This window comes from Canis lupus, chromosome 15 (assembly GCF_011100685.1).
Source record: "Canis lupus familiaris isolate Mischka breed German Shepherd chromosome 15, alternate assembly UU_Cfam_GSD_1.0, whole genome shotgun sequence".
NCBI lineage: Eukaryota > Metazoa > Chordata > Mammalia > Carnivora > Canidae > Canis > Canis lupus.
In genome coordinates this window covers 33,930,148-33,956,499 of record NC_049236.1, presented here as the reverse complement: position 1 = coordinate 33,956,499, position 26,352 = coordinate 33,930,148, and the positions used below count along the sequence as shown (strand labels likewise).

The 26,352-nt window shown below is 39.8% G+C and overlaps 2 protein-coding genes across 4 annotated transcripts in view; one reads left to right on the top strand and one right to left on the bottom strand.

Moving 5' to 3' along the window:
• Positions 1-1,590, top strand: part of UBE2N (ubiquitin-conjugating enzyme E2N) — a 34,533-nt gene extending 32,943 nt beyond the window's left edge. The window contains 3 exon segments of the mRNA NM_001252131.2: positions 145-391; positions 601-741; positions 1,403-1,590. Of these exon segments, the coding sequence (NP_001239060.1) occupies positions 145-391; positions 601-741; positions 1,403-1,443 (429 nt within the window). The 3' untranslated portion in view covers positions 1,444-1,590.
• A 7,094-nt stretch (positions 1,591-8,684) lies between these two features.
• NUDT4 (nudix hydrolase 4) lies at positions 8,685-25,298 on the bottom strand. Of its 3 annotated transcripts, none has more exons than XM_038558639.1 (5): positions 25,089-25,298; positions 15,279-15,389; positions 13,973-14,017; positions 11,829-11,916; positions 8,685-11,569 (listed from the first exon to the last, which is right to left on the bottom strand). In XM_038558639.1, exons 1-5 carry the CDS (start codon positions 25,185-25,187, stop codon positions 11,367-11,369), a joined length of 546 nt encoding a protein of 181 aa, XP_038414567.1. In that variant the 5' UTR covers positions 25,188-25,298; the 3' UTR covers positions 8,685-11,366. The 3 variants fall into 3 exon arrangements, with proteins under 3 accessions (XP_038414567.1, XP_038414568.1, XP_038414569.1); XM_038558640.1 differs by having other exon boundaries at positions 11,829-11,913; positions 25,089-25,296; XM_038558641.1 differs by lacking the exon at positions 25,089-25,298 and adding an exon at positions 24,723-24,847.
• Positions 25,299-26,352: the final 1,054 nt, after the last annotated feature.

The window sequence follows — 26,352 nt, the reverse complement described above, 5'->3', positions numbered from 1 at the left end:
ACTTCGAGTTTTATAAAACAAAAACCCTTGGGGAGATTGGAGATGTTCTGTTAAGTCCAATTCCAAGAAGTGAACTTAATTTTTAACTTGATGTTTAGCAAAGTAACGTATGTTTCATAAATGTATTATGTTTTTCTGTTATAGGAAACCCAGCGTTTGCTGGCAGAACCGGTTCCTGGCATTAAAGCAGAACCAGATGAGAGCAACGCCCGTTATTTTCATGTGGTCATTGCTGGCCCCCAGGATTCCCCCTTTGAGGGAGGGACTTTTAAACTTGAACTATTCCTTCCAGAAGAATACCCAATGGCAGCCCCTAAAGTACGTTTCATGACCAAAATTTATCATCCTAATGTAGACAAGTTGGGAAGAATATGTTTAGATATTTTGAAAGGTAAGTGTTACCTTTATCAATATGTTATTAAGATTTCTAAAAAAAAAAAAAAAAAGATTTCTCCTTTTTTTCGTAAGCATTCCATATTGAGAATCTGAACATTGAAAACTTGCCTTATATAAAGACCACAGAAATCTGTGGGAATGAAATGCAGTAGTTCTGGGGCTGTTGTTTCATGCTTGATCATTCTGGGCCTGTTGCCTTCATAGATAAGTGGTCCCCAGCACTGCAGATCCGCACAGTTCTGCTATCGATCCAGGCTTTGTTAAGTGCTCCCAATCCAGATGATCCGTTAGCAAATGATGTAGCGGAGCAGTGGAAGACCAACGAAGCCCAAGCCATAGAAACAGGTATTTAATATCCATTCTCCTTTGCACCACTTCTACTTTTTAAAACAAATATATACTACTTTTTAAAAAACTTATTTTAGAGTCTTAACAAAAAACAAAAAATACATTAAGGGGGATAAGTCATCCACTTCTAGTATGTAGAACCTCTTAACAACAGATATTTAAGCTCTATCTTAGGGCCTTTGTGACCCCCCAAATGTAAAGGCAACCTATAATTGGGAGCTCTTCAACTCTTGTGTAACCTATACCTGGTTTATCAAATACTGAGTGTGTACCATTCATCTAGCAGTACATAAAGATAATGGAAAACTTTTAAACTCTTTTGAGCTGCTTTTGTAATTCATCTGATTAATAAAACTATGTCAGTTTATAGCTAGGGAATTTGAAATCAGTAAGCTTCTTCCTGTTACAGAGTTTAACAAAATTAGTGGAGAGCATATCTAGAAATGGAGGCAAAAGATAACTCTTTTCATCCTGAATTTTGTAGAACTTCTGGATTACATTGTAGTGTTTTGGTAATTAGATATACACAGTCTTTTTGTCTGATTCAGATGATAGAAAATGGCATGAATTTAACATAATACTGCTTTATTTTTATAGAGTTTAGAAAGTAACATTGAACTAAGTGAAATAATAATTGCACGTTTGTTTTTGTCTACAGCTAGAGCATGGACTAGGCTATATGCCATGAATAATATTTAAAACCGATCTGATCATCAAGTGTGCATCACTTCTCCTGTTCTGCCAAGACTTCTTCCTTTTTTGTTTGCATTTAATGGACACAGTCTTAGAAACATTACAGAATAAAAGCCCAGACATCTTCAGTCCTTTGGTGATTAAATGCACATTAGCAAATCTATGTCTTGTCCTGATTCACTGTTGTAAAGCATGAGCAGAGGCTAGAAGTACCATCTGGATTGTTGTGAAACGTTTAAAAGCAGTGGCCCCTCTTCTGCTTTTATTCATTTCCCCCATCATGGTTTAAGTATAAAGCACTGTGAATGAAGGTAGTTGTCAGGGTTAGCTGCAGGGGTGTGGGTGTTTTTCTTTATTATTATTTTTGAGGGGGAGAGGTAGTTTTATTTTAATTCTATGGGCTCCTTTCCCCCTTTTTATGGTGATCTAATTGCATCGGTTAAAAGCAGCTAACCAGTTCTTTAGAATATGCTCTCTAGCCAAGTCTAACTTTATTTAGACGCTGTAGATGGACAAGCTTGATTGTTTGAACCAAAATGGGAACATTAAACAAACATCACAGCCCTCACTAATAACATTGTGACTTTGCTGTCAAGTGTAGAATCCTTCCTTCAAGAAAAAGCTTGTGACCATTTTGTATGGCTTGTCTGGAAACTTCTGTAAATCTTATGTTTTAGTAAAATATTTTTTGTTATTCTACTTTGCCTTTGTACAGTTTATTTTACTGTGTTTATTTCATTTTCCCAATGTGACAATCGTATTTAAAAATTAAAACTGATGGAACATTCTGTTTTGGTCTTCACCATCTGACATGTTGAATGGCAAGAGGTGGATTTTGCCAGTTTTTTTTCCACTGATGCAAACTTGTGTTAGGATATCACTGAATGGAGTATTTATAAGTGGGCCCTGAGCATGCGTAAAGCATCGGTATCTGCTATTTTTTTTACCTCCTAAAATTTTGAATAAATATGTTTGTGTTGTCTGATTAGTTAGATGATCATTGGTATCTTGCCATGATCTTTGAAACTTACTGTACAGGGGAGTCACAGTAAAGCAGCAGTTGTGACCGACTTTGTGTAGGACTTACATGTTGTGCCACATTTGTTTGTGTCTGGCATTTGGGATATGACCTTTTTCTTAGTTCTTGTCTGAAAACTTCATGTGTAACCACTGGTGCATGCTCTTAGGAAATACCAATGTGATAATCATTCGAGGTTTGCTGAGGCATTCCTTATAGATCTGAGGGGCAAGATCTCAAGCAACCAGTTTACGTCAGTGTCATCTGTAAGGTTTCTTCCTCTGAGAGCATCAAATCCTCAGTTAGTGATTCTTACTTTCATCCTTCAGTATTTGCTAGGGGAGCTCCTATTGTTTGATAGTAATTTTTTCTGCATTGAGAGAGTTGCTCCCCTCAAAAAACTGTTCTTTCCCTGCCTTCTCCATATCGAATTCCTGGTCCTTGTCATTGTAAGTCATCGGTGTAGCCAGTCATAAGGATGTACGTGTTAACCTGCGGGTTGGAATTTTTGTCTCTTGCAGTTTAAGGTAATGGATATTGTAGCCCATCGGAATTTACCCCACTCTTGATTCTCATAACTTCTGGAGTTCCTTCAGAATGTGGTATATTATTTTATTGTGCTCCTATGTAAGATGAAGAATTATCTATTAAATTACATTTTCAACATATGAAAGTTTTTGATGACTGGTAACTGGTATCCTTCCAAATAAATGCATTGCTTGGAAACAAATGTTAGTTTAATTCAGAATAAAATTGTTCATAACCTTAATGTTGTAAATTTAAAGCTCTTAAGAGCAGTTGTTATTTATAACAATTCTTGTGCTGTAGAGGGTATCTTGTAACCAAGGGAATTGAGTTGCACTCTGGGGCCCAAATGAACGCTCAAGCAGTTCAGTAGAGATCAGCTTTATTCAGTGCAGGTGGCACTACCTGTGATGATCACTTAGTATTCTAAGTCCTAAAATTCCAGATTTAAATCCACTGTACCACAAAAATGTCTAGAGTAAGACTCTGATGTCTACTGAATTTGAGTTCTAGAAGTACTAAAATGGAATAACTGTTTTTGTTTCAAATACGTGAATTCCTGATTTTTTGGCATCCTGGTTTTTCCTTTCTAAGTTTGTTAAGAGCCCTCATTGTTTTGATAAGACTTTCTCTACCGGTGGGCCAGTTTGTTGACTGAACTTTCTTAGGAGTAAAGGGGCTCTGGGAGAGTCCAGGGTAGATTTCAAAAACTGGCAGCGACCTTTGGCTTTTGGGCCCATTTTCTTTGGTCCACACAGTGTGGTTTGGTTAAAACATTTTGAATTCAGTGCCAACATTTTTAAAAACCAGGAGATTCACTTGAAGAAAATTCCAGAATTCTGGTAACTTAAATCATCTGAAGACCTGGCAACTGCAGGCATGACCAGCCTTAGTGCATAGCACCTTCTGGGAGGAGCTGGGTCGCAGGGGCCAAATAAGAGCTTGTCACCCTCTCCTCGTTCAGGGACTCTCCAGGTGGCTAGAGTTCTCTTCCAGTCCACGTGCTGCTTTATGTAGTCCCTCTTCCCTTATCAGCTTTTAATTTTATAACCCCTAAGCTTAAGGAAACAATTTGACAAATGAAAGTATTCTATGTACCCAACACTGTACCACTTGGGGATGACCAGGTGAATGAGATTAGCCTTTCCTGCGGACCTTCTAGTGGGGGAGGGGCGCAGACAAACTGCAGTTTCAGCTCTGTCCTGGAGAAGGGAGGGAAGTATTTGGGAATGGCTGCTTTTCTGGATTCAAGCCTGATGAACACCTCCAAGCCGGAGGAACAGCAGGTGCAAAAAAGCCCTGGGGGAGAGGAAAAGAATCTGAATGTGTAAGTGGCTTCTTGAAAATGTGTTCAGCCCGTTAGCTTTTCTGAAATCCTGAGGCACTGACAGGAGCTTTATGTTGTTCATTTGATTTTCTGTTTTGTAGTCTACTGTTTTGATTTGTTCCCACAGTATTTTCTCTTGGTCCTGCCTAGTAAGATCTTAGATCTGAAATGTGTAGAACTTAAACCCTGCTCTAGACCAAGAATATACTTTAATACAAAATTTCAGAAGCATTTAAAAATGAGCTTAAATACAAATCGGTATGTAAACAAGCCACAGGTGCTATGGTTTAGCACCGTTCAAGGAGGAAATCTAGTATCCTGCAAGACGCCATAAACACAGTGTTAGTGAGATGTAACTAGTGGTGTTGTAAGAATGATAGAAATTGGCTTTATTTTTCTATTTGATGGTTCAGGAATCTTTTTTGGCTATTTTCACCATATCAGTTTTTGTTAGTTGTTTGTAGCAAAGGTTTTAACAAAGTAGCCTTATCTGGAAAAGCTGGCCAAAAAACAAAACAAAAAACAAAAAAAAAACAAAATTGCCATGATTATAGGGCAGCTAATTCATCAGTAGATTTAAGAAAAGTGTAATATCTCATTGGAATAATGTATTTTTGGGCTGGGGGTAACATTTCATTTAGCTGTTTAGCATGCTGCTTAGTTTAAGGAATTATTTCAGGGGTTTATTTTTTAAATGATTTGATGATCACAAAAGCAAAACATGTTGAATGTAATAACTTGAAAGAAATACAAAGAATAAAAATCTGTAATATTCCACCCAGCTTGGTGATACTTTGTTTCCTTAACTGTATGCCCCTGTGTTAATTTCCATTTCTCATTGATGTTGGAAATTGGGAGGATTGTTCCAGGAGTTAGCTTTGCTACAGCTTTGTTACAAATTGGGTGAAGTTCCCATTGGCTACAAAACTAGGAGTTGGGCAACAACAATGCTGTTAAGTGCAGCATTCGGCATGAAGAGTTCCGTTCCTGTCCTCTCTCCCCCCAGTTACATCTTCGCCATCCTTCAGCAGGTCTCATTTCATCTGTGCCTGTTTTGGCATTTCAGGTGTGAATGTAAACTTGCTACACAGCCAAGCAACCCTCTACTGACTTGATATAATTGTTTCAGTTTCTGAATTGGTTGTAGAAGCAAAGTAATAATTGTCTATCTCGACCTTGCTTATTGTCTTGCAGCAGAGCAACAATTGAAAGCTCTTTTTAAAGATTTTTATTTATCTGAGAAAGAGAATAAGCAGGTGTAGGAGCAGACAAAGAGGGAGAACCAGACCCCCTGCTGATCAAGTTGCCCAATGCGATGTGGGTCCAGATTCCAGGACCCTTGCCATCATGACCTGAGACCAAGGCATACGGTTAACCAATTGAGCACCCAGGCGCCCCTACAAATGAATTTTCGTCATTTAGGAGTACATTTTGTGGTGCTAATTAAAGAAAAGATTGATAACCTCATCTCATTTATAGACGGTAACTAGCAGGTTTCCTTTTTACATGCTCTGATCCATTCTTACCCACCAAATGACCTGTTTGAAAGTTCCATGATCTAGATTAGTAAATCCCAACTAAATTTTATTATCTAGCAAGTTTACAAAGTATTCTGGTTTAAATTCATGAATAGACTACTCTAGAGTTGTCAGAAGCAGTCTAGATAGGGTAGGTTGGTTGCACTAGATTTGAACTTGGTACTGTTTTCCTTGTTTTGGCAGGATGCATTAGGACTATGAGTAACCAAGGGAATGAATAAGGCCAAAGTCATTTTTTTCCCTTCTCCCTTCTAAAACTAAATATTTGGGGCTTTGTGGTACATGGGTCTGTCCAAGTTACTCAGCTCTGCCACTGTTGGTGAGAAAACATCCATAGACAGTTTTAAATGGTGGGACATGCTGTGCTATTTTGAAACTTGAATTTTCACATTTCACAAAATATGTTCAACCACTGAAAATAAAGTTCTAAGTGTGTGAGCTGTACAAAGACAGGTGGGGGTTAAGGTTTGGACTGTAGGTTTTTACCCTTGAACCCTTTGGCTGTGATTATTCACTGCTCTTGTATTAGAACCAAATACTGTGCCCCCCCCCCCTTAAAAAGTAATGTAGGTTTCCTTTTCTCCCTGTTAATATGTACATATTGATAGTATGCAGATCGAGCATTTATCAAGCCCAGTTTTTCCATGCAAGATTGAACGTGTCCACACTGAAAATTTCTTCGAATGCTAATTTTAATATTCTACAGGGTTTTTTTTTTTTTTAAGATTTTGTTTATTCATGAGACACACAGAGAGGGAGGCAGAGAGGTAGGCAGAGGGAGAAGCAGGCTCCATGCAGGGAGCCCAACGTGGGACTCGATCCCAGGACAACGGGATCACGCCCTGAGCTGAAGGCAGACGCTCAACTGCTGAGCCACCCAGGTGTCCTAATTATACAAGTTTTTAAAAATCCTACAGGTTCCTTTTTTAAAAGTGACCTTTACCAGGTAATGCTGTATAGTTGTGCTTTTTTAAAATGCGTTGTTTTACACTTGTGGCATTACATTTCTTTGGTATCCATATAGTATCTATTGATTGTAATTTTAATTCCACTTGCAACATTTAAATTGATGCCAGTTTTACAAAGTCTGCAATGTACATCTTTAACCATATTTTGATTGTGCAACTTGTTCTGTTGACTAGATTCCCAGAAGTAGAACTCTTGGGTAAAAGGTTCACATGCACTTAAGATTTTGCTAGATAGTATTTAGCCCTTCTCCAAAAGGCATACTGATTTATATGCACAGATCCTTACCTGACCTGAATGTCAAATTTTGTGTCTGCTTAATATTCCTTTACGTGGATTATTAGTTGACCATTACACCTTTAGGTGTGAGCATGGTATTTCCATGTCTCACTTTAGTTGCTTAATCTTGGCACATAAATCTTTGTCCACATTCCTGGAGCGGATTTGGATTCCTAGCATAATTTGATCAAAAGGGATGTTTTTAAGGTTCTTGATAACACACTAATGGTCGAAGTATTCTTTTCATTTAAGAAATGAATTTGATTAAAAATTGAGAAGAAGTTAAGATTTACCATACTGGCAGTGGTATTTAATCACCCAGAAATCAACGTCCAGAGAGTAGTTAGAGGAATTTAAGACTGGCTTCTGGCAAAAAGACAACTTGAGCCTTTGAATAAATTTGAGTCTTTGCTATAATGTGCCAGGAGAGGCCTTAAGGGCCTTTTCACCTTAATGTTATGATTTAGCCAATACAGGAGTCAGGAAGGTATTAAAAATAAGGGGGGGAAGTAGACATCACTTTTCAACCTGATGTTTGTTCTACAGCTCAATGTAAAATAATATGCTAAATGTTTGGGATGAGAGGGGCACATTTTAAAATAAAATGTTGCTTTTGAAGGTGGTGCCTGGAAGTTAAGAAAAAGTTCTGGGCAGTCCCCGTGGCTTAGCGGTTTAGCACCGCTCAGCCCAGGGTTTGATCCTGGAGACCGGGGATTGAGTCCCACGTTGGATTCCCTGCATGGAGCCCCTGCATGGAGCCCCTGCATGGAGCCGGCTTCTCCCTCTGTGTCTCTGCCTGTGTCTCTCATGAATAAATAAAATCTTAAAAAAAAAGTTCTACCACCTTGAGTTACGATGTATAAACATCTAGAGAAGTCACTTCTCTCTACTGCACTAGACTATATAAGCTATTCTTAGAGATTTTGAGACCACACGTCCTGAAACACAAGCGGGGTGGGGGTGGGGGGACAGAGGGAGAAGCTGACTTCCTGCTGAGCTTGGAGCCTGAACCCAGGACCCTGAGATCATAATTTGAACTTAAGTCAGATACTTAACCGACTGGGCCACCTGTCCTGAGAGCAGAAACTTATTCTGTGCTGTGAGCAACAATGCGGGGCATAAAGTAGATAGATGTTGATTGTTGTGCAGGAATTTAAAGTGTTAGTTGAAAACTTCATGTGAGACAGAATCAACTACATGACAGCAAGGTAACTACCCAGTTAGCCTTTCCAACAGCTATAATAAAGTGACTGTAGAATATAGTTATCTGCAACATGTTACAGCAAAGTACTTACAGAATAAAGTCTGGAAGAGCTCTTGAAAATTATTAAAAATAAAACCCATTGAAGAGCTGAACTAACAAGACAATCCTAGGACCCCATGTGACTCATATCTGATAAGAAAATATCCATTTGGGAGAGTAAAGGCAACACTTTACTGGTGGACAGTTTCTTTTAACCCAGTTAATTCTACTCGTAAGGATCGTATGTGGGAAGTGTATAAATATGAGATTATGTATATGACCATCTGTGGGAGAAGAGTACAATTTTTACTGTGGAATGCCAGACAAGTTTTCCATTTGGACAATGTTCAGTTATGTTTAAAAAAAAAAGGTAATTTATTTCCATTTTTATTTGGTTTCCAAATATAAAAAAAAGTCAAGATTCTTACACCAATTATCTCAAATGAGACCATGCAAAGCCATTTAGAATATACAACAGTCATTCCCCCTGCCCCCCTTTCAGTTCTGCTGCTTTATACAACTGATTGACAAAATTGAATGGCATGTGCCTGGTTGGGAAATTTCACCTGTTTATTAAAACACACACACACACACACACACACACACAAAACTCCCCAAAAACAAATATTCAGAATAGTCTGCTACTTTGTGTCTGCAAGTCAACTTATAACCTAGTTATTTCTTTTATTTAGGAGGCACATGGGACTGAAATTTAGCTGCCCAATTATATCCATCTACCCCACAGAAAGCACAAATGAGTCCCAACACTCTGTAAACTTTGGAGGGTTGAGATAGTAGACACTATTTGTTATCTGTAGTAGACTCAGCTGTTGAGCCTGAAAATGAAGGCTTTTTCTCCTTAACAGAAATCTCCTTATGGCCTTTCCTCTAATTTTGCTAGAATGGGTTCCAGAAAAAGTGAAGAATCCCTCGTGTGAAATTCAAAGTGTGACAACTGTACTCTTGCTTCATACAGATTTTTGCTAGTTGCATAGACTAAAGACAGTTGGTCTGCTAAATGGCACTGAAGAAAATCCTGACCCAAGTGGCACTACTTAGTCCAAATGTTTTTGACCCCCCCCAAAAAAAAATTTATACAACAATATTTATAGGCTCACTTTTAAGAGATGGCTGACATTAATACTGTACATATTTTACATGTCAAATACATAGTCTAAGAGTTTATAAAATAAGTTCATGCATTATTACCTCTAAGAATATCATGTACAAGATACCCCCCTCCCCCAGACTTGTGACAGCATTTCAGGTGGACAGTTTTATATACAAAATCCAGTTTCTCTGCTGTGTTAAGGTATATAATTCAAAGAAACTTCAAAGATTACTGAGGAAAAAAAAAAAACCTTAGTCCATTGAAGATTGATTGAAAGTGTCAACCTGTGGATTTATAAATGTTTCCTTTTTAAAAAACACCCAGGATGCATAACCTCTGTACAAAGAAAAAAATATAAAAATTCTGGATGATCATACTACATAATTTAGAATGAAATGTCATTGGTTAAAAGTTTTTCTACTTATTCCTCTGACAGCATTAATTTGTGAACTAATTTATATTTAGTTCAGCTGCATTTATGGCACAAGATCTTTCAAAACAGTGGCACCAATTTTCCTCAAGTGTAACAGCACTCTACTTTTTAGCAGCAATTACATTTTTAAAGGTTAACAATTGTAGAGCAAATGTACAACGATACTTTCTACTCCATACTCACCAGTTACAATATTTACAAGGCTCACGTCTACATACAGAATCTTTCACTTGCCCCCCACCCCATGGCTTACTCAAAGGTTTTGTCCTCCTGTCTCATTTCAGAGCTGGTTGGAGAAGTACAGGAGTGTTAGACAAGGTACCTATGTGTTTGTCCATGGGATTCTGGATTCTAAGTGAGTATAAAGAGGACAAAATAATTCTTAGTTCAGGTATGTTCCAGTCCCCCAATAGTTAGTTATAGGGTAAACAGTCCTTATTGGCAACCTATAAAAGAGGAGACATTCTAAGGTGGCCTAATAATCTAAATCTGTAACAGGTGAACAGCAAAAAGGTCATTTTACTCAACTGTGATGCAGTCACACCGATGGGCATTTGAAGTTAAACTCTAATCCTGTGGTTACTACTGGTAACCAGTTTAACTAAAGAGGGGTCAGTAAATTAAAAAACTGGAAATCTATTTTGAAAAGAAATTTACCTCAAGGGAATTCTGGTTCTCAAGTATTCTGTGTAAAGAGATTACAGACAAAGGGAATTGGTGACTTAGCATGGTAACTCAAATCCCATGAATATGGTTTTTCGTGATGATGTATTTACTACATGCGTTTTTCTTATAATACCTCTAAAAATCACCAACTGTATATGGGTAAACTTTGTGTTAAAGAAAGGACTACTGAGTTATAGGGGGTAACTGGCCATTATCATGTAGCTAATGACATCAGTTGTGAAAATTTAGACAAACGAGTTGACAAATTCCTGAAAATAGCAAATTAGGTCCTTTGTCAAAATAGTTATTGGACCATACAGAAACAGCCCAAATCTGGACTTTAGGAATTAAAACTGTGATCCTATGAAACAATTTTTCAGATGGATAGACTTTAATATCAAGAATTATTTTTGTAAATTTCCACAACAGAAGAATTTGTTGACTATGTTAATGTTGGGATGAGAAAATAATTTAGAGAAAATATGCCCAACAAGGAAGCTGATCTGACAAAAACCACAGACTGACGTCAAATGGACAAAAAAACTGAATGAAATGCTGTGAAAAAAATGACAACTAAACTGGGGGGTGGGTGGGTTGGGTTGGGGGGCACAGTTAAGGCATCTAAAAAAATTCCACATGGCTTTGGCTTATTAAAATATTTTACACTTTTTTTAAAGAGATTTGAAAACATCTGAAAAACATGCAAAATTGTTTGAAAATCCTGCATGGCAAATTCAGACAGTTTGCAAGCGTCATTCAGATGTTTGCCAAGGAAAATAGACTTCTCCCCATAGACTGCACATGGGAGTCCTCCCAGCTCGCTCTATCTTATACTGGATGGTAACCCAGAGGTCTGTGCAGCAGTTACAAACAAGGTGTTGTTATCTGGAAGGGAAGGGACTGTGGAATTTCCATTGGTTGGAGAACAACCCAGCTTTAGTTTTTCCAGATACTCTGCATGTACAGGCTTATGACACTGGAGAACTTTGATGGCATCTTCTACTTTGAACCACTCTCTCTTCCTTCCTAGAAAGTAGTAGGACATTGGTCACTATAAAGTCAATTTTAAAAAGTAGGCCATATACTTTAACAATGCCCTTCACCCTCTCCCCCCACAGATAACTTTGGTTTTTTTGGAGTGGGGGAAGAGTTTTAAGATAATTCAAATGTGGACATACATACTGATCCTCTTAAAAAAGGTAGCCAAAAGTAATTTGAGATGAAAATCGTATACAAGTATGTAGTACTTAAGAGAATCCAGATGGCAAAAGGAAAGGGAACTTACCTATATTAACAGAATCTTCCCAATCTTCTAATATTTCAGTGACAGTAAGAACATAAACATATGTTCTATGCTTTCGGTCTTGGTTCTGCTTGAATATAAAAATAAAAGCATTTTAATTTCCAGGAGCTAGCCATTATACATTTTTAAGGGGAGAGATTCAGTTGTGTCATAGTACTGAGTGGCACACAGGCAAGTATAATCCAACTGTATAACCCAGCATAGAGGGGAGTTTATGTAATGCAAGACATTTAAAATGCTGCAATTAACTCTCCATAGTAAATTTTTACACTTTGATTTCAATGCATGTGTTTAAGAGACATTAAATACGTATTGATAGTTTAAAAGCATCCAGGTGAACTATGCACAGCCAAGGTTGAGAATGGGTTAGCCTATTTCTGGAATATTCAGACTCAATTTTTAACCATATTAAAACTGCCACCTTATTTTTTTCTAGATTCAGAATTAAACACAAGTTGGTTTTAAGACAAAGGGGCTCACCTTTCATTCAATTAAAGTTAGCCTTGTTTACTATAGTCTAGGACTTCAGATAATTGCCTGATTAAAAAAATATATATATATTTATTTAAAGTACACCCAATGCAACCCCAAGAGCTGCAAGCTCTAATGACTGAGCCAGCAGGCGGCCTGATAGTTGCCAGAGTTTTTCCACCACAAACAACTTGAGTAATACACTCAATTCAAATAGCGCATTAAGTCTTTGGTAAGGAACGGGAACAACAAAAAACGAGAGGCATCTCTCACATAAAACATTACTGTTCCTTATTTTTAAGAATTTATGTTCTTAAAACTACTATAAACTGCTTTGTTCACAAACTGACTGAAATCACCAGGTGAACAGGCAGGACAATTCTAATTTTCCCTTATATTTTCCAAGGGGAAAGGAACATTGATTACTATTTTCTGTTCAGATTCTATGAAATTTAAATAGCATTTGTAAGGCAATACTATTACCTTGTATTATATAAACTTTACTTATAATGTGAGAAGTTTTCTTCAAAAATCTTGCCAGCTTATTGACAGTGTGCTATTTGTACCACAGCCACTCTGCATTACAAAAAACTCTCAATATATTATTCAGCTTAACCAGGAGATGGTGCTATTCAACAGGGTAAAGCAAGTGCTGAATTCTGGGAAAGTTTGAATATTAACTTAAGAACTTTACTGTTAATACTTAACTGTATTCTAGGAGTCATCAATTTTACCAAGTGTTGCACAATAAATTTCTGAATTCCATAAAAAGCTTTTTCTAAAAAATTTGTTCGTTTATTTATTTATTGAAAGAGAGAGCAAGTATGGGCAGAGGGAGAAAAATCCCAAGCAGACTTCTGAGCTGAGCACCTGATGACCCTGAGGTCATGACCTGAGCCAAATTCAAGAGTCAGCTACTTAACTGACCAGGCCCCCTAGGCGCCCCTGTGTAAAAAGCCTTAAAAATAAAATTTTATGGTTCTACCAGAAGGACTAAACTAACCCTTAAGTAATATCCTGAAGGAGGGGGGTGGGAAAAAGTCACAATGTGTCAGGTATACCATGTATCTATGTCTGACTCCTGGATGAAGAAACAGCCTGTATCTCATGATCCCTTACCTTCCAGAGACTACCTGCCAATTCCAGATTCCCTCTCCAAATTCCATTCTGCCTTTAGTATAACAGATTGTACAAGAGAATTCTATGCTTTTATAGCATCTATTCTTCATTCTGAGTTTTTTTTAACATTCATATAGTCCTGTAAGAATAAAGTCATTATTTATCATCTAATGTTATGTGCTAAAGGCAGTGAGTCCATTTCCAGGCAGTATCCACAAGAGACCTAAGCCCTTAGAGGGGATACTGAGGACACTGTACCTTCTAAAAAGTCTATGCTTAAACAGTATATAGTGAACCAAGAGATAGGTCTTCCTGTATCAGCTCCACTGTTCTGTCATATGAAAGTAATTACTACTGTAATAATGCTGTATAAAACTGATGCACAGGAAAGTAACTTTCACTTTCCTCCTCCCTATAACGTACTTGTTTACTGACACTTAAGAGAAACGTCTAGCTCACGTTGTTGCCAGAGTATCTGGCTGATTAGGAAAGAATGGTTAATTCTATTACCTGACAGGATTACTTTTGTTACTCACCTCAAATATGCCCAGGAGTCTGCCTAATTTTCCTTTGACTCCAGCCTGTTAAAAAAGGATAAAATGTAAAATTGTTACCTTTCATAAGAAAATTTACGTGAGTCATTTTCTGGGTCTTTCAACTCTTGGATCTAAGTACACTAGGTCCTCCCATACCAAGCCTGCTTCTGTGAAGTTTTTTTGGCTATACCAAGATCCACGACCTGTGGGGTTTGCTATAAAACATGCCTTAATTTATTCCATGTTCAAGTTCTGACTGATCAGATTGTCATTTATTTTATAAGAAATGACAGGGACTGACCAAAAATTAGACTTTCTACTGATTCGAGACAAACTTCATGAATGAAAACAGACTTTCTATATGAACTGATAAATCCCCTTCTTAAAGGACTGTCTTCCTGCTTTCCTTTCTCACATGGCTTAGGAGGTGCAATTCTTTATGTTATCCTTCGACCGCAGAATCCTCATTACGTTTACCCAGTACTGTCACTGACTGACGGGAGCTTTAGTGTGCCCATTCAAATTCACACCACAACTAACACATGGTATCCGCTACCTCCTCTATCTAGGACGTGTTCCTTCCTCAGGAAGCTACTCATTCTTCAAGACCCATCTTTATGAAACCTTTCTAACTATACAACAAGCAAGACCCAATGAGTGCATTAGCATTTGCTTCCCATCTAACTTGCTCAGTAACTCTTACAGCACTTAACCTGTGCGTGTTTTGCCTGGAGTAAAAGCCAAATTGTATCTATCATCAACTGTTATAAGACAACCAGGCTATGTAGTATGCTTTTGTGCTTATGTGTATCTCGTTTTACTAAAGTTTAAGACAAAATGAGTAAAATAAAAGCAATTTGCTTATTCATTTGAACAAGAATTCTAGCGCACGATTAACGTCTCTGTGCATTGTTACAGCACATTCCAGTGTATTATTAACCTTGCTCTGAGACAAGGCCACCATACTAATATATTGATCACTGATTGGGTTATTGTCTGTTATAAAACTGCATGTTAAAAAAAATAAATAAATAAAAAAATAAAACTGCATGTTATACAATTCTGGGGGACACCCCAGAATTGGTTTTAGCTCTAACTTACCAGGTAGAAAAAATACCCGGTTAGCAAAATGCTAGTTGTACTTGCCTGCTTAAAAATGCTGTTACCAGACAATCAAAAAAGAGCACTCATGTGACTTGCTTTGCCGCCTCTCAGTGCATGTAGCAGTGCCACACAGAATACTGTAAATCCTCAAAGAACCGTGTGTGTGAAAGGAGAGCAAACAAGCTACTACTGGTCATCTCACCTCTTCATAAACCTCCCTCACGGCAGCGCCTCCGGGCTCCTCCTCTGGCTCCATTCCTCCTCCAGGGACAATCCATTGGTCTGGGTACCGGCTGCTGCTCACCAGCAGCACCTGCAGGAAGGAGCACACCTGTACACTCCTGAAGCCCAAGGAGACCCACAGCCAGAAACACCAACACCACCTGCAGGCTCTCACTCATGGGCTGGGAAGCCCTTCCAGGTAACCTGCCTTTCAGTGTCATTACAATTAGGAGGGGTGTGCATTCTATCAGAGAAAAGCAGCTGACAGCTTTTGTACACACCGTATTTTGGAATTCAGAATTCAACAATCACATGCTGATGTTACTATGTCTTCTGAACCTAATGAAGTCACTGAAACTACCAGATCCAGTTAGTGAAGCTCTCCAATTCTTGGAGACTAACAAGAGATAGAAGCCTAGTCTTGGTTTATGCACTCAGAGCTGTATGCACTTAGGTTTGTGGTTGTAATATCCGTTTCTTGAGTTACAGAATCTTATTATTCTCCCAAATTTAAGGATATGTGACCCCAGGCACGTCACCCTGTTCCTTCACCTATAAAATGTACGAATACTTAAAAGATAACCAAGACTGAGAAAGGAATAGGGAAATTCATGTAAAGCCAGTACTCAGTATAAAGTTCCTATTATTTTTACCCTTATGATTAGATGGAAGAAGGTACCCTTCATATTCCAAACTTCTATAAACAAGCAAAAGTCACTTATTTTGATAACAGGCAGCTATAATGTGATCTAGAAGGTTGGCAAGCTACAGTGTGCTGCTTCTTTTTGTACAGTCTGTGAGCTAAAAATGGTTTTTATATTTTTAATTATATGAAATTCAAATTCCAGTGTTCATAAATAAAATTTTATGAGAATCCAGCTGCACTCATTCATTTTTTACGTGTTGCCTATGGCTGCTTTCATGCTGCAAGCAGCCGAGATGGCTATCTGTGACAGAGATAGCATGGCCCACAAAGCCTAAAATATTATCTAACCCTTTACAGAAAAAGGCTACACACCTCAATCAAGAGTAGCATTAACTGTGAACTGTGCAAACACTTTTTAAAAGAACTACATTATCAGAGTACCCTAGAGGTTTCACTATTTTAACAGTAATTGAAATAAGAATTATATATTCATCTTAGTAAATGAAAATTTGTGGGCTAGCTTAGGTTAAAATTCACCCAAGTTAAAGCAACAACAAAGGCTATGATAAATAACCAAATGATGTTTGTGAAGTAACAGGTGTCTTAACCAACTCGAACAGAAGTATTTACAAAATTACCTTAGTATACTGCCTTCACGAATGTAAAACATTTTCACCAGATAAATCAATCAGCCCAGAGCAAAGTTTAGTCCCTGATGTGTGTACTGGTTTTTTGACATGCATGCCAGTAGTTCTATCTGCCCAGCTCCCTTCCTACTACTAGAGCAACTGCTGGCATTGAGAGTTCACAGCCAGCACAGGATTCGCCTCCCACTGAGGAGGCCAGTGTGAGGCTGCCAGGAACTCCACCTTCCCCAACTAGAAAGTTCCAGACTGACGTTAAATAGTTCAGCAACTGCCACCTTTCCCCCAAACCTCTAAGATACTGAGCTGGAAGATAAGGGAACACCTATTCAGGCAGGTATCCTCTCAATTTGAAAACAAAGCAGTAAATTTTGGCCTTTGGACACACCATCGCAGAGCGGCGACCAATCAACGCTCAAGGGGTCTGTGCACTATTTCTCTAATTCTTGATCCAGATGGGACTCTGTTGCTTCTACTGGCTTCATTCTTTCGAATGAAAAACTGGCAGAACCCCGCAAATCCAGAGGAAGCACTGTAAATTAACAGCTGATAAAATCTAAGCTGAAATACTAATGGCTGACACTGAGGGTACCACCAGTCCAAATATACCAATTTTGGTGAAATGAAATGTAAGCCTTAAATTTAAGCTTTCTTAAATATTAGCAAACAGAGCTTACATATCAACATTAGAAACTAAAGAGAATAAACAAATATAGCAAGAATTAGAAAACACTGGCTTGAACTTGAAGATGTCTTGCAACTGTACAGATGACAACCAAGGTGTCTTTCATTCCTGGTGCACACAACGAGGGCTGCTGGGCTACCTTTCAGTGCACTAGTGTCATCCTCTGTAAAAGCAAGCACCCATCCCCGTAGGGCTGTTTAGGGTTAATGAGAATTAAATACCTTAAATCCTGGCCTCGTCACTCACTTGTTAGCTATTACTGGCTCTTCTGCTTTCTCACTAGTCGAGTTGAATCAGCTTACCAAGAATTAGGCCTTTGCCAATTTTGCCACTTGTATTTGTTTTATAATTATTGAGAGTTAATGATGAAATGAAGGCAGAAAGGAATTATCAAAAAGACTTGCAAAGATTAATTAAAGGTGGGTCATTAAAAACTACTATCAAATTAAATACAGATGAGAGTACTATAAAACACTGGAAAAAAATTTAAAAATCCAGAAAGGGCCTGTAAGAGTCTTCAAAGTTCAAATTCTTTAAACAAAGTGAAACTGCAATCAGATTTCATTTTTTATTTTATTAAAAAAGGAAGCTTACAGAGGATCTCTGGTATTCCAAGGCTTTGAGTTATATTGAGACCAGCAAATTAAGTTTTTAAGTTAAAACAAAAATGCTTACTGTATAAAAGCATATGTCTAACATTAAGGGAAAAGTAAATCATAACTACTCTTTCTGACTCCAGAGATAGAGGTCTCTTTTCCTGGTCACTACATGCTGGTTACAGATAATCTACTTTTTACTGCCTGGATGAAATTCTTACTACCCAATTCTATGCTCCTAAGCAACTTCCTTGATTACTTTCACAATGGGACAGGACACTGCAGGGCCTAACTACTGGACAAGTCCATCCTTATTTAGTAAACAGGGAGTTTCAAAGCCATTGATATTCATAATGATTGAGTCCTGAAAAAAATGAAACTCAGTGTCATGTATCTAGGTCAATGATAATTCCCATTTGTCTCAAGATAATCTTGAAGAGATAAATCACATAAGGTTAATAATGTTGAAAACCCATTAGTAGAGTCTGTCTGCTTTTCTGAACTAACACTTATGCTTCCAATTAAAACCAAGTCTTTAATCTGCCATCTACAGGACATCATTCACATATGACTAAACTTGTCTTCCAGAAGTCAGTGACATGGAATCCCTGTATGCTTCAACATTTCCCTTCATAAATTACTTCTTAGAAAAGTATGAAAACAATCTGTATAGTTTTGGACAAATGATTTAGCAGAATCTCAGAACTTATCATTACAAGAGTCCCTTGACATTCCAAAATGATTAAATTTAATTGATAAAACCATTAACTTCAAATGTATCTTTCCAAAATCTAATAAATTTAACAAAGGAGTAATTAATACCTCTGGTATAGAAATGATCAGCATCTACACTACTAGCTTAAGAAATTTGATGAAATTAATTCGGTGATGAAACTAATTTGAAAACAGTGTTTTCCATGTATTTGCCTACTCATAGAGTACTTCATCTGGAGTTCAAATGGGGTCAAGGCCACATTTGTATGTTTGTTGGGTTATGTAGGGGGAAAGTGGTGGTGGTGATTACCTACGAGGGTATAAAAAGTGAATCCGAATAGCATTAAGTAGAGACAAAGAAGATTAAAATCCCTCCTACATACTACAAGAATCTAAACCTATATAGAACCACAAATTATTATTCAGTATCCTAAAAAAAGAAAAAGCCATCTAACATTTGTACAACATCCCCAATCTACTAGATCTGTAATATAGCTTTAGCACGCTTACTAATGCTCTAAAAACATTATTACTGAAGTAAGAAAGAAAGGTTATAAAATCTCATTCAGTTAAGATACACCAATAGCTGACAAATCCATACCTGGCTGTTCATAGGTTTTAAATTCTTCTCAACTACCTTTCTAGGTATATTACATTTTGTCTATCCAACAAGATGACAGTCTGCCACATTACTGACAAAGTGACAGAGATGAAAGCAGACATCCAACCTTCTAGATAAGCCAGAGCTGAGACCAAAGGAAAGATTTTTAAAAAGGAGGTGAGCCAACACACCAGGCTGCAGAATTAGACTTGAAACAAACTCAACCTCAAAGCCATTACTGCTAGTGAAAAGTGAAGACATTTCCTTGATTCAACCTGCCCACCTTCATATAAGCATTCCTGCTACTGTACCATCAACCTCTCCTTCCATGTATTGAACAATTAATCAGAATACACCACCATTCTCCTATCATTGTTAAGCCATTTCTCACACTTCTTTTTCTTAAACAATGTTTTAAGCATTTGGAATGTAAGTACTTCTCACTTTAACAATAGTATAGTAATAATGGTCTATTTGGAACCAGCCCTGAGTCTTACGGGGCAAAGGTTTGTCTATGAATTGGAGTAATCTACAGTGTAGATTCTATATCCTGTATCACCTGTTAAGTCCTCCTCACTGGGGGGTAAGAGCTTATAAACTAAAAAATGCAGTTCAAGGTCTATATAATGCAGTTACTTGAAATTCTTAGCACTATATACCAAGTAGCTCCCAAATATCCTTTGTGTTTCAGCTTTTACCCTTATAACTGCTCTTGGTCACAGCCTGCTTCTGGGAACAACTGGTCATTACAACTGACTAATTCTTTTGTGGGAGGGGGTGTGTACTGCTATCCAGAGAATCCCCCAAGTGATCCCTAAGTCAAAGAATGAAGTTTTATTTTGTGAATTATAGCTATTTAGAAGCTGTATTGGAGTTTTTGTTCTTTCTTCGTTATTATGAACCAGGATTAATGAATGGTTAAAACTACCTCTACCACAGTTAATTATATTATAGGCATTTAGCCAAAATTAGGCCAGCAAGCAGCATATTAGGAATACCCAGAATGCACACATTTTAATAAAAGACCTTAAGTTACAACAATGATTATTGTATCCATTAGCCAGCTACCTACTGCTCTTATTAAGCAAATTAGTACTACTTTTTGGACTAGAGCCACAGTGCTATATAGGAGGATCAGAAATAACAGCTCATTTTGGAAAAATGTGCTTAACCCAAATTAGATTTGCTAGCTCAGAAACAGGTCAAAATTCAAAATTCTTGGTACTCGTTCTACTGAATGCTTATCACTTTTCTACCATCATAAAGTTGAAAAACCACAAGTTGAACCACCAAAGTCAGGAACCATCCGTATGGGATTGGTAGACTGATGAATGCTAAGTTGGGCTGATAATGGCATTTTCTCCTAGCATGTCAATGTTTTGAAGTGATGGGTAAGCTTTCTTTTACACGTTACAAAAAGCCTTAGTGATATATACCGAAAGCCTGAAACATACAAATTATATAAAAGGGTCTTCCCTTGAAGGAAGTGGCTGGTTGAGTGGCCATAAAGCCCTTTAGGTTTGGGAGAGCTGCAGGCATAGATGACATTTCCTTATGTTTGGATAAGGCTGGGGTGCCTGGGTGGCTCAGTGGTTGAGCATCTGCCTTTGGCTTAGGCCATAACCCGGGGTCCTGCTTCTTCCTCTAAGTCTCTGCCTCTCTCATGAATAGATAAAATCTTAAAAAAAGAAAAGGCTGCCTTTGGATAGTTATTTAATTTTTTAAAAAGTGGTCTCCATTTGAAGCAAGTATCTTCAAGGACTTAAATCTAAAAGGACTTCTACAGAAGTAATAAGCAGTCTGCCTATTGATCCCAAGTGTACAAACATTAGTAGAGATTTACCTGGACTACTGTTTATTACTAAGATTGCTTTTATTAGGGCTCTGGTTTTGGAGTTCTGCTTTCCCTACCAAGGCTTAATTTTAGTGCATGACTTTGTAGAATTCAGACATTTAGTTAATACACATTTGGCAGTTAGACTGTATAGAATGCAGCCCCTGGCTTAGGGAGCTGAAAAGTTAATCAGTGCAGTTAAGTCCAAATGGAAGAGTAGTGGGCAGTCTTTAAGACTGTTTTGTTAGTGTTCCTCACTCACAACTGTGCCTAGATTCCACCCAGAATCAAGTCATTTCTATTTCTCTTTTTAGCACTCTATCCTATTTTGCTGCCAGATCATCCTCAAGCTTGAATACATTTAAAATGTAAATGTTCCTTGTTCATAACTAAGTGTTCCTTTCTTGCCTAGCAACTCCTCAATCTCACATTCAAGGAGCTCTTTTCAACCATTATCTGTCCTATGCTATCCTAAGTTGCAGCTCAACTAACCTATAGCCCCAACACTTGCTCTCTGATGCTTGGTCCTTCCTCTCTGACTGAAATCCAGCTCAGTGGATCTTAATCCTGGAGCATGTGATGGTACATTCCCCTCACTTTATTTCCCTTTATAACAGTCATTTGTCTATCCTCCTGCTAGAGAGTATGTTTCTTACTTTCCATCTCTGCAACTGTTCAAACTATCATATATGCAAATATGTTCAACAGAATCTATTTTTTGGGGGGGATACCTTTTGTGAATGTACTGTCCTCTTTCACTGTACAAACACAATATCTTCTCTACTCTATGGGATGCTTATTTGTGGGCTTGTATGGAAGCCCAACTGCCAGAACTAAGGGTAGTCGTTCCCTACAGAAATAACTAGCTGGAGAGAGGATCAAATGAAGAGGAGATTTAGAAATAAAGGACCTGGGCTCAAAATTATCTGCCAGCTTTTGTGACCTTGGGACAAGTTACTTCTGCTGCCTAATTTCTTCCTGTACAAATGCTAATGCTTATTATTTACCTCACAGGGACCAAAAAAAAGGGGGCAAATATTAAAAAAACCATCCCCAAAAGAATATAGACTGTGCTGTTAGAACAACCTTCTTGACTAAAAAAATCTGTTCTCAACTATGGGCTACTGAGAATTTCTTCAGTACAAGGAGAACCATATTGGAGCACTGCGTAACTTTTTGTGGCCCAGCAGCAATTACTATTTTATTTCAATTTACATTCTGTAAACACTACATCCTAAAATAAAGCATACATTTAAACCTTCCAACCAGGACCTAGGTGTTGTTAATCCAGGAGGGGGAAAAATTGTCACCTATTAGCTAAAGAGGTGTATTCAGGGTGTTTTGTATCCTATCCTTAGAAGGCTACCAGTGTAACTTCAACAGAGTGGGAACAAATTCATAGCAAAACAGCAAAATGTCCAGGAAAGCTAATAGGGTTCATTTAGTAACTATCATATAATACAAAGAGCCCCAAATATACACAACTACAGAAACACATATCCTAAGATAAACCACACATTACAGTTGGCTGTGCTTTTACTTAGAATTCTAGAGCCTAAAAAAAAAAAAAAAAAAGAATTCTAGAGCCTTCCCTTAGAGCATATTCTGATTTGGTTTCTCAATCTGCACTGTACCAGATTTACCAAGTTTTACATAACAGATTTCTCCAACACTCCAGTGCTCCTTACTTCATTTTATCTAAGTGGCAGTAGTCTTTTGATTCGACTGGAGGCTAGGAATATAGCATTTATTACAATAGGAACAATTTCCAAGCACAAAAATAATGCACTGACCTACTAAGATGATTTCTGAAGCACTCTCCAGGCTTTACCATTCAACACAATACAGATCATTCAATTTCCTCCCATTTCCTATATTTTCCCCTGGGAACTGTTTTTTTTTTTTTTTTTTTTTCCTTTTCTACAAAGCCTGAATTCCAAGTTCAGGTTATGGCAAGACTTCAAAGTCATCACTTCCAGAAAGGCTTCCAAGCTCAGCCTCTGAAAATCTCTCATTCAGCAAACAGCATGCACCCAACTGCTAAGGAGCCCCGTGCCAAAAGCCCAGCATCAGAAGGGACTGGATCCTGAATTCTGACTCTACCACTTCCTAATTACGTTATTTGGGCAAAGTATTTGCAACTGTCTCTTCACCTATAAACCAGCCCTAAAAGGATTAAATGTAACAAACTTAGAGGTCTTCAGGCAGGCCCCACACATTGTATGTAAGGGCTCAACTAAGAAAGTGATGATTACACAATAGTGACGAAACCAGACAAGATCCCTGACCTATCTTCATCACTTTGGGTTATATTCTTTTATATCCAAAGTTTGTTTTTTCCTAACATGGACTTCTCTCAATGATTTTCTAGAATCTTTTTTTAATAGAAAATACTTAATGCTTATTGACTGTTACTCTGTAAATGCTAAAAAGAAAAAAAAACAAAAAACAAACAAACAAACAAAAAAAACCCTTTCACCTTCTACTTTCAAGCTTTCCTAAGTGAGTCCAGGTCACAAACATAGACCTATTTCTTTTTCTTCTTCTTCTTCTTTTTTTTTTTTAAAGATTTTATTTATTCATGAGACACAGAAGCAGGCTCCCACAGGGAGCCCTATGTGGGACTCCAGGATCAAGCCCTGAGCCAAAGGCTGGCGCTCAACCGCTGAACCACCCAGGCACCTCTAGGCCACTTTCTTCTGAAAACTCAAGAATTTAGTCTTAACACTTAAAGGCTCCTAGCTGAGCACTAAAAGGCTTGGTTCCTTTCAAAAAAATAAAGGCAAAACAAGAGTTTGAAGAGCACCGTTTTGAAGCACTTTGATTTTTCTTATAATAACTACGCTGAGTGTACACTATGTCATATGCATCCTAACTACATGGATTAGCAATAAGGAAGCCATTAAATTCCCGTCTCCAGGTTTAGCCTGGTATTTTATTGGACACAATTGGTTATGGAAGCAGAAAGGCTGTTAATTTTTCCCCTGTCTAATCATTTTAGGAGTGGCAATGCTCTTATAAAAGATTTTCATGGCTACCAATCAACTATTATTGCCTAAAGCGAATTTAAAACAGTGAACCATTTCTTAAATAAATGTGACTGAAATGAGGAAAAACTGCTCTCCAGGAAAACCTCAAGGGCCTATCAACTCAATGCAGGAGGGTACATTAAAGAGTGACTTGACTGCTTACTCTTAGAACAAGAAAGGCTGCTCCTCTCCAGATGTCAAGCCAAACACAGCAAAATAAAGAAGCCTTGACAAATATGCTGAGAGCTAGAGATGACGCTCTGAAAATGGCAACTTTGACCACCTCTAGTCCATCTTTCTCCCTCTGGCGTTATTCCCCATTTTTCACTAGCCATCTTTCTGCAGTCAGAAAACTTTTAAAAGAGGAGGCCTTAAAAAAAAAAAAAAAAAAAAGTATGATCATCCCAAGAGCTTGCGAGTTAAAGGATCCACTAAAAAGTGGGATCTAAAAAAAAAAAAATATATATATATATATATATATATCAGACCGAATGGGGTTTTATTTTAAAGCACGGGGTCTGTTTGGCTGTTATTCCACAAACGTCCCTAGATTTAATCCGAAACCGCAAACTGCCGTAACGTGGAAGGAAAATGTAACAGAGGCAGAAGAGCTTGGGCTGCAACACTCGCCATTTCTGCCGCCTCTGTTAGCACTCGGGGTTTATCTGGCTTTACCTTCAATTCAAGTGTTAAGATGGTGACTCCCGCCAGAAGCGACCTACACGGCCCGGGACCTTCCCGCGGGCCAGGAGGCGCCTCGGCCTCGGGTCCTCAAGACGGCCCAGCAGAACCCTGGGCTGGGCCAGCCCCTTTGTCTCCTCTATCAACCCAGAGAAAGGAAGGAAGGAAGGAAGGAGGGCGGGAGAGGGAGGGAGGGAGGGAGGGAGGGAGAAAGGGGGGGGGGGGTTGCTCATCCCTCCCGTCCCCGGAGCCTTAGGCAGGGTCGCGCGAGTGGGGAGGGGCGAGGACCCCCGGCCCGGCCCCGCGCCCCCGGCCCCGCACCCCGCCGCGGAGGGCCCGGAGCGCGCTGGCGGCCCTCACCTCGTCCTCCTGCTCGCTCCGGAAGCACAGGCACGCCGCCCGCTTCTTGAAGCCCTCGCGGTCATAGGTCCGCGTCTGGTTGGGCTTGAACTTCATCATAGAGGCGGGCTCCTGCTCCTGCTCCTGCTGCCGCCGCCGCGGGGGCCCGGCCGCCGCCACCCCGCCGGGGAGTTGGGGCGCGGGCGAGTCGGGGCACAGGGGCGTCGGGAGGCGAGTGGCAGCGAGGCCGGTCGGTCCCGGAGCCGGCGGCCGCCTCGACGCGGGGCAGGGCGCAAGCGCCGGTCACTGCAGCCCGGGTGCCGGGGAGGAAGCGCCGCCTCTGCCCGGGCGTCCGCCGCTCTCCATGGAGCCCGCCGCCCGCTCGCCTCCGCTCCCTCCTGCTGCCGCTGCTGCCGCCGGCACCGCCGCCGCCGGAGGGAAGAGCGAGGCTCGAGGCTCGCGCCGCAAGGAGACAGTTGAGAGAACTCGCGGCGTCCCGACAGCAGCGCCGCCGAGGCTTCGCGCCGCCCCCACCGCCCCTCTATTTAAGGGGGCCCGCGCAGCCCCGCCCCCCCGCGCGCTCCCGGCCCCTCGCGCGCCTGCGCGCCTGCGCGCCGGGACCGTTGCGGCGGGGGAGGGGCGGCGGGGGGCGGGGCCTCGGCCGCGCGGCCGCGGGCGTCCCTCAGAGCGAGAGGGCCGGGGCTGCCGCCCAGCGCGGCCCACAACGCCCGCGGGTGAGGAGAGGCCGAGACCCCTCCCTGTCGGTAAACCCCGCTACTTGCCCCGCGGAGACCTGAAATACCGTCTCCCGGAGAGGCGGTCTGACGCCGTACAGCCTCCCGGAGTTGCTCTCGGGTCAGGCAATGCCCGGAGGCGTGGAGCGCCGGCCGCCTCCGCCGTGACTGACGCCCGGACTTGGCCCGTGAGGTGCGGGGACACCAGAGGGTGAAGGCCTGGGAAGGGAAGACGTTCGCCGTTTCGTTTGTTTTCCAGAGGAAGGCGAGAAGGCACATTTCCTTTTTCCTTTTTTTTTTTCCCCTTAAAAAAAAAATCTTTGGTTAGGGAGTCGTTTGTATTCTTTCGTGAGTCCGTTCAAGCGTAAATATTTCTTTGAAGCCGTGAGTAACGTCTTGCACTTTGTTCCACCCTCCGCAATGTCTTCACTACTACTGGCCATGGATCCTATTTGCGAAGTAATTTGCCCGTGTGTTTCATGCTTAGTAGCAGGCACAGCGAGGGGTGGGGCCACAACACTAAGTGTGATAGGATTTCTGCTCCCTGGGGG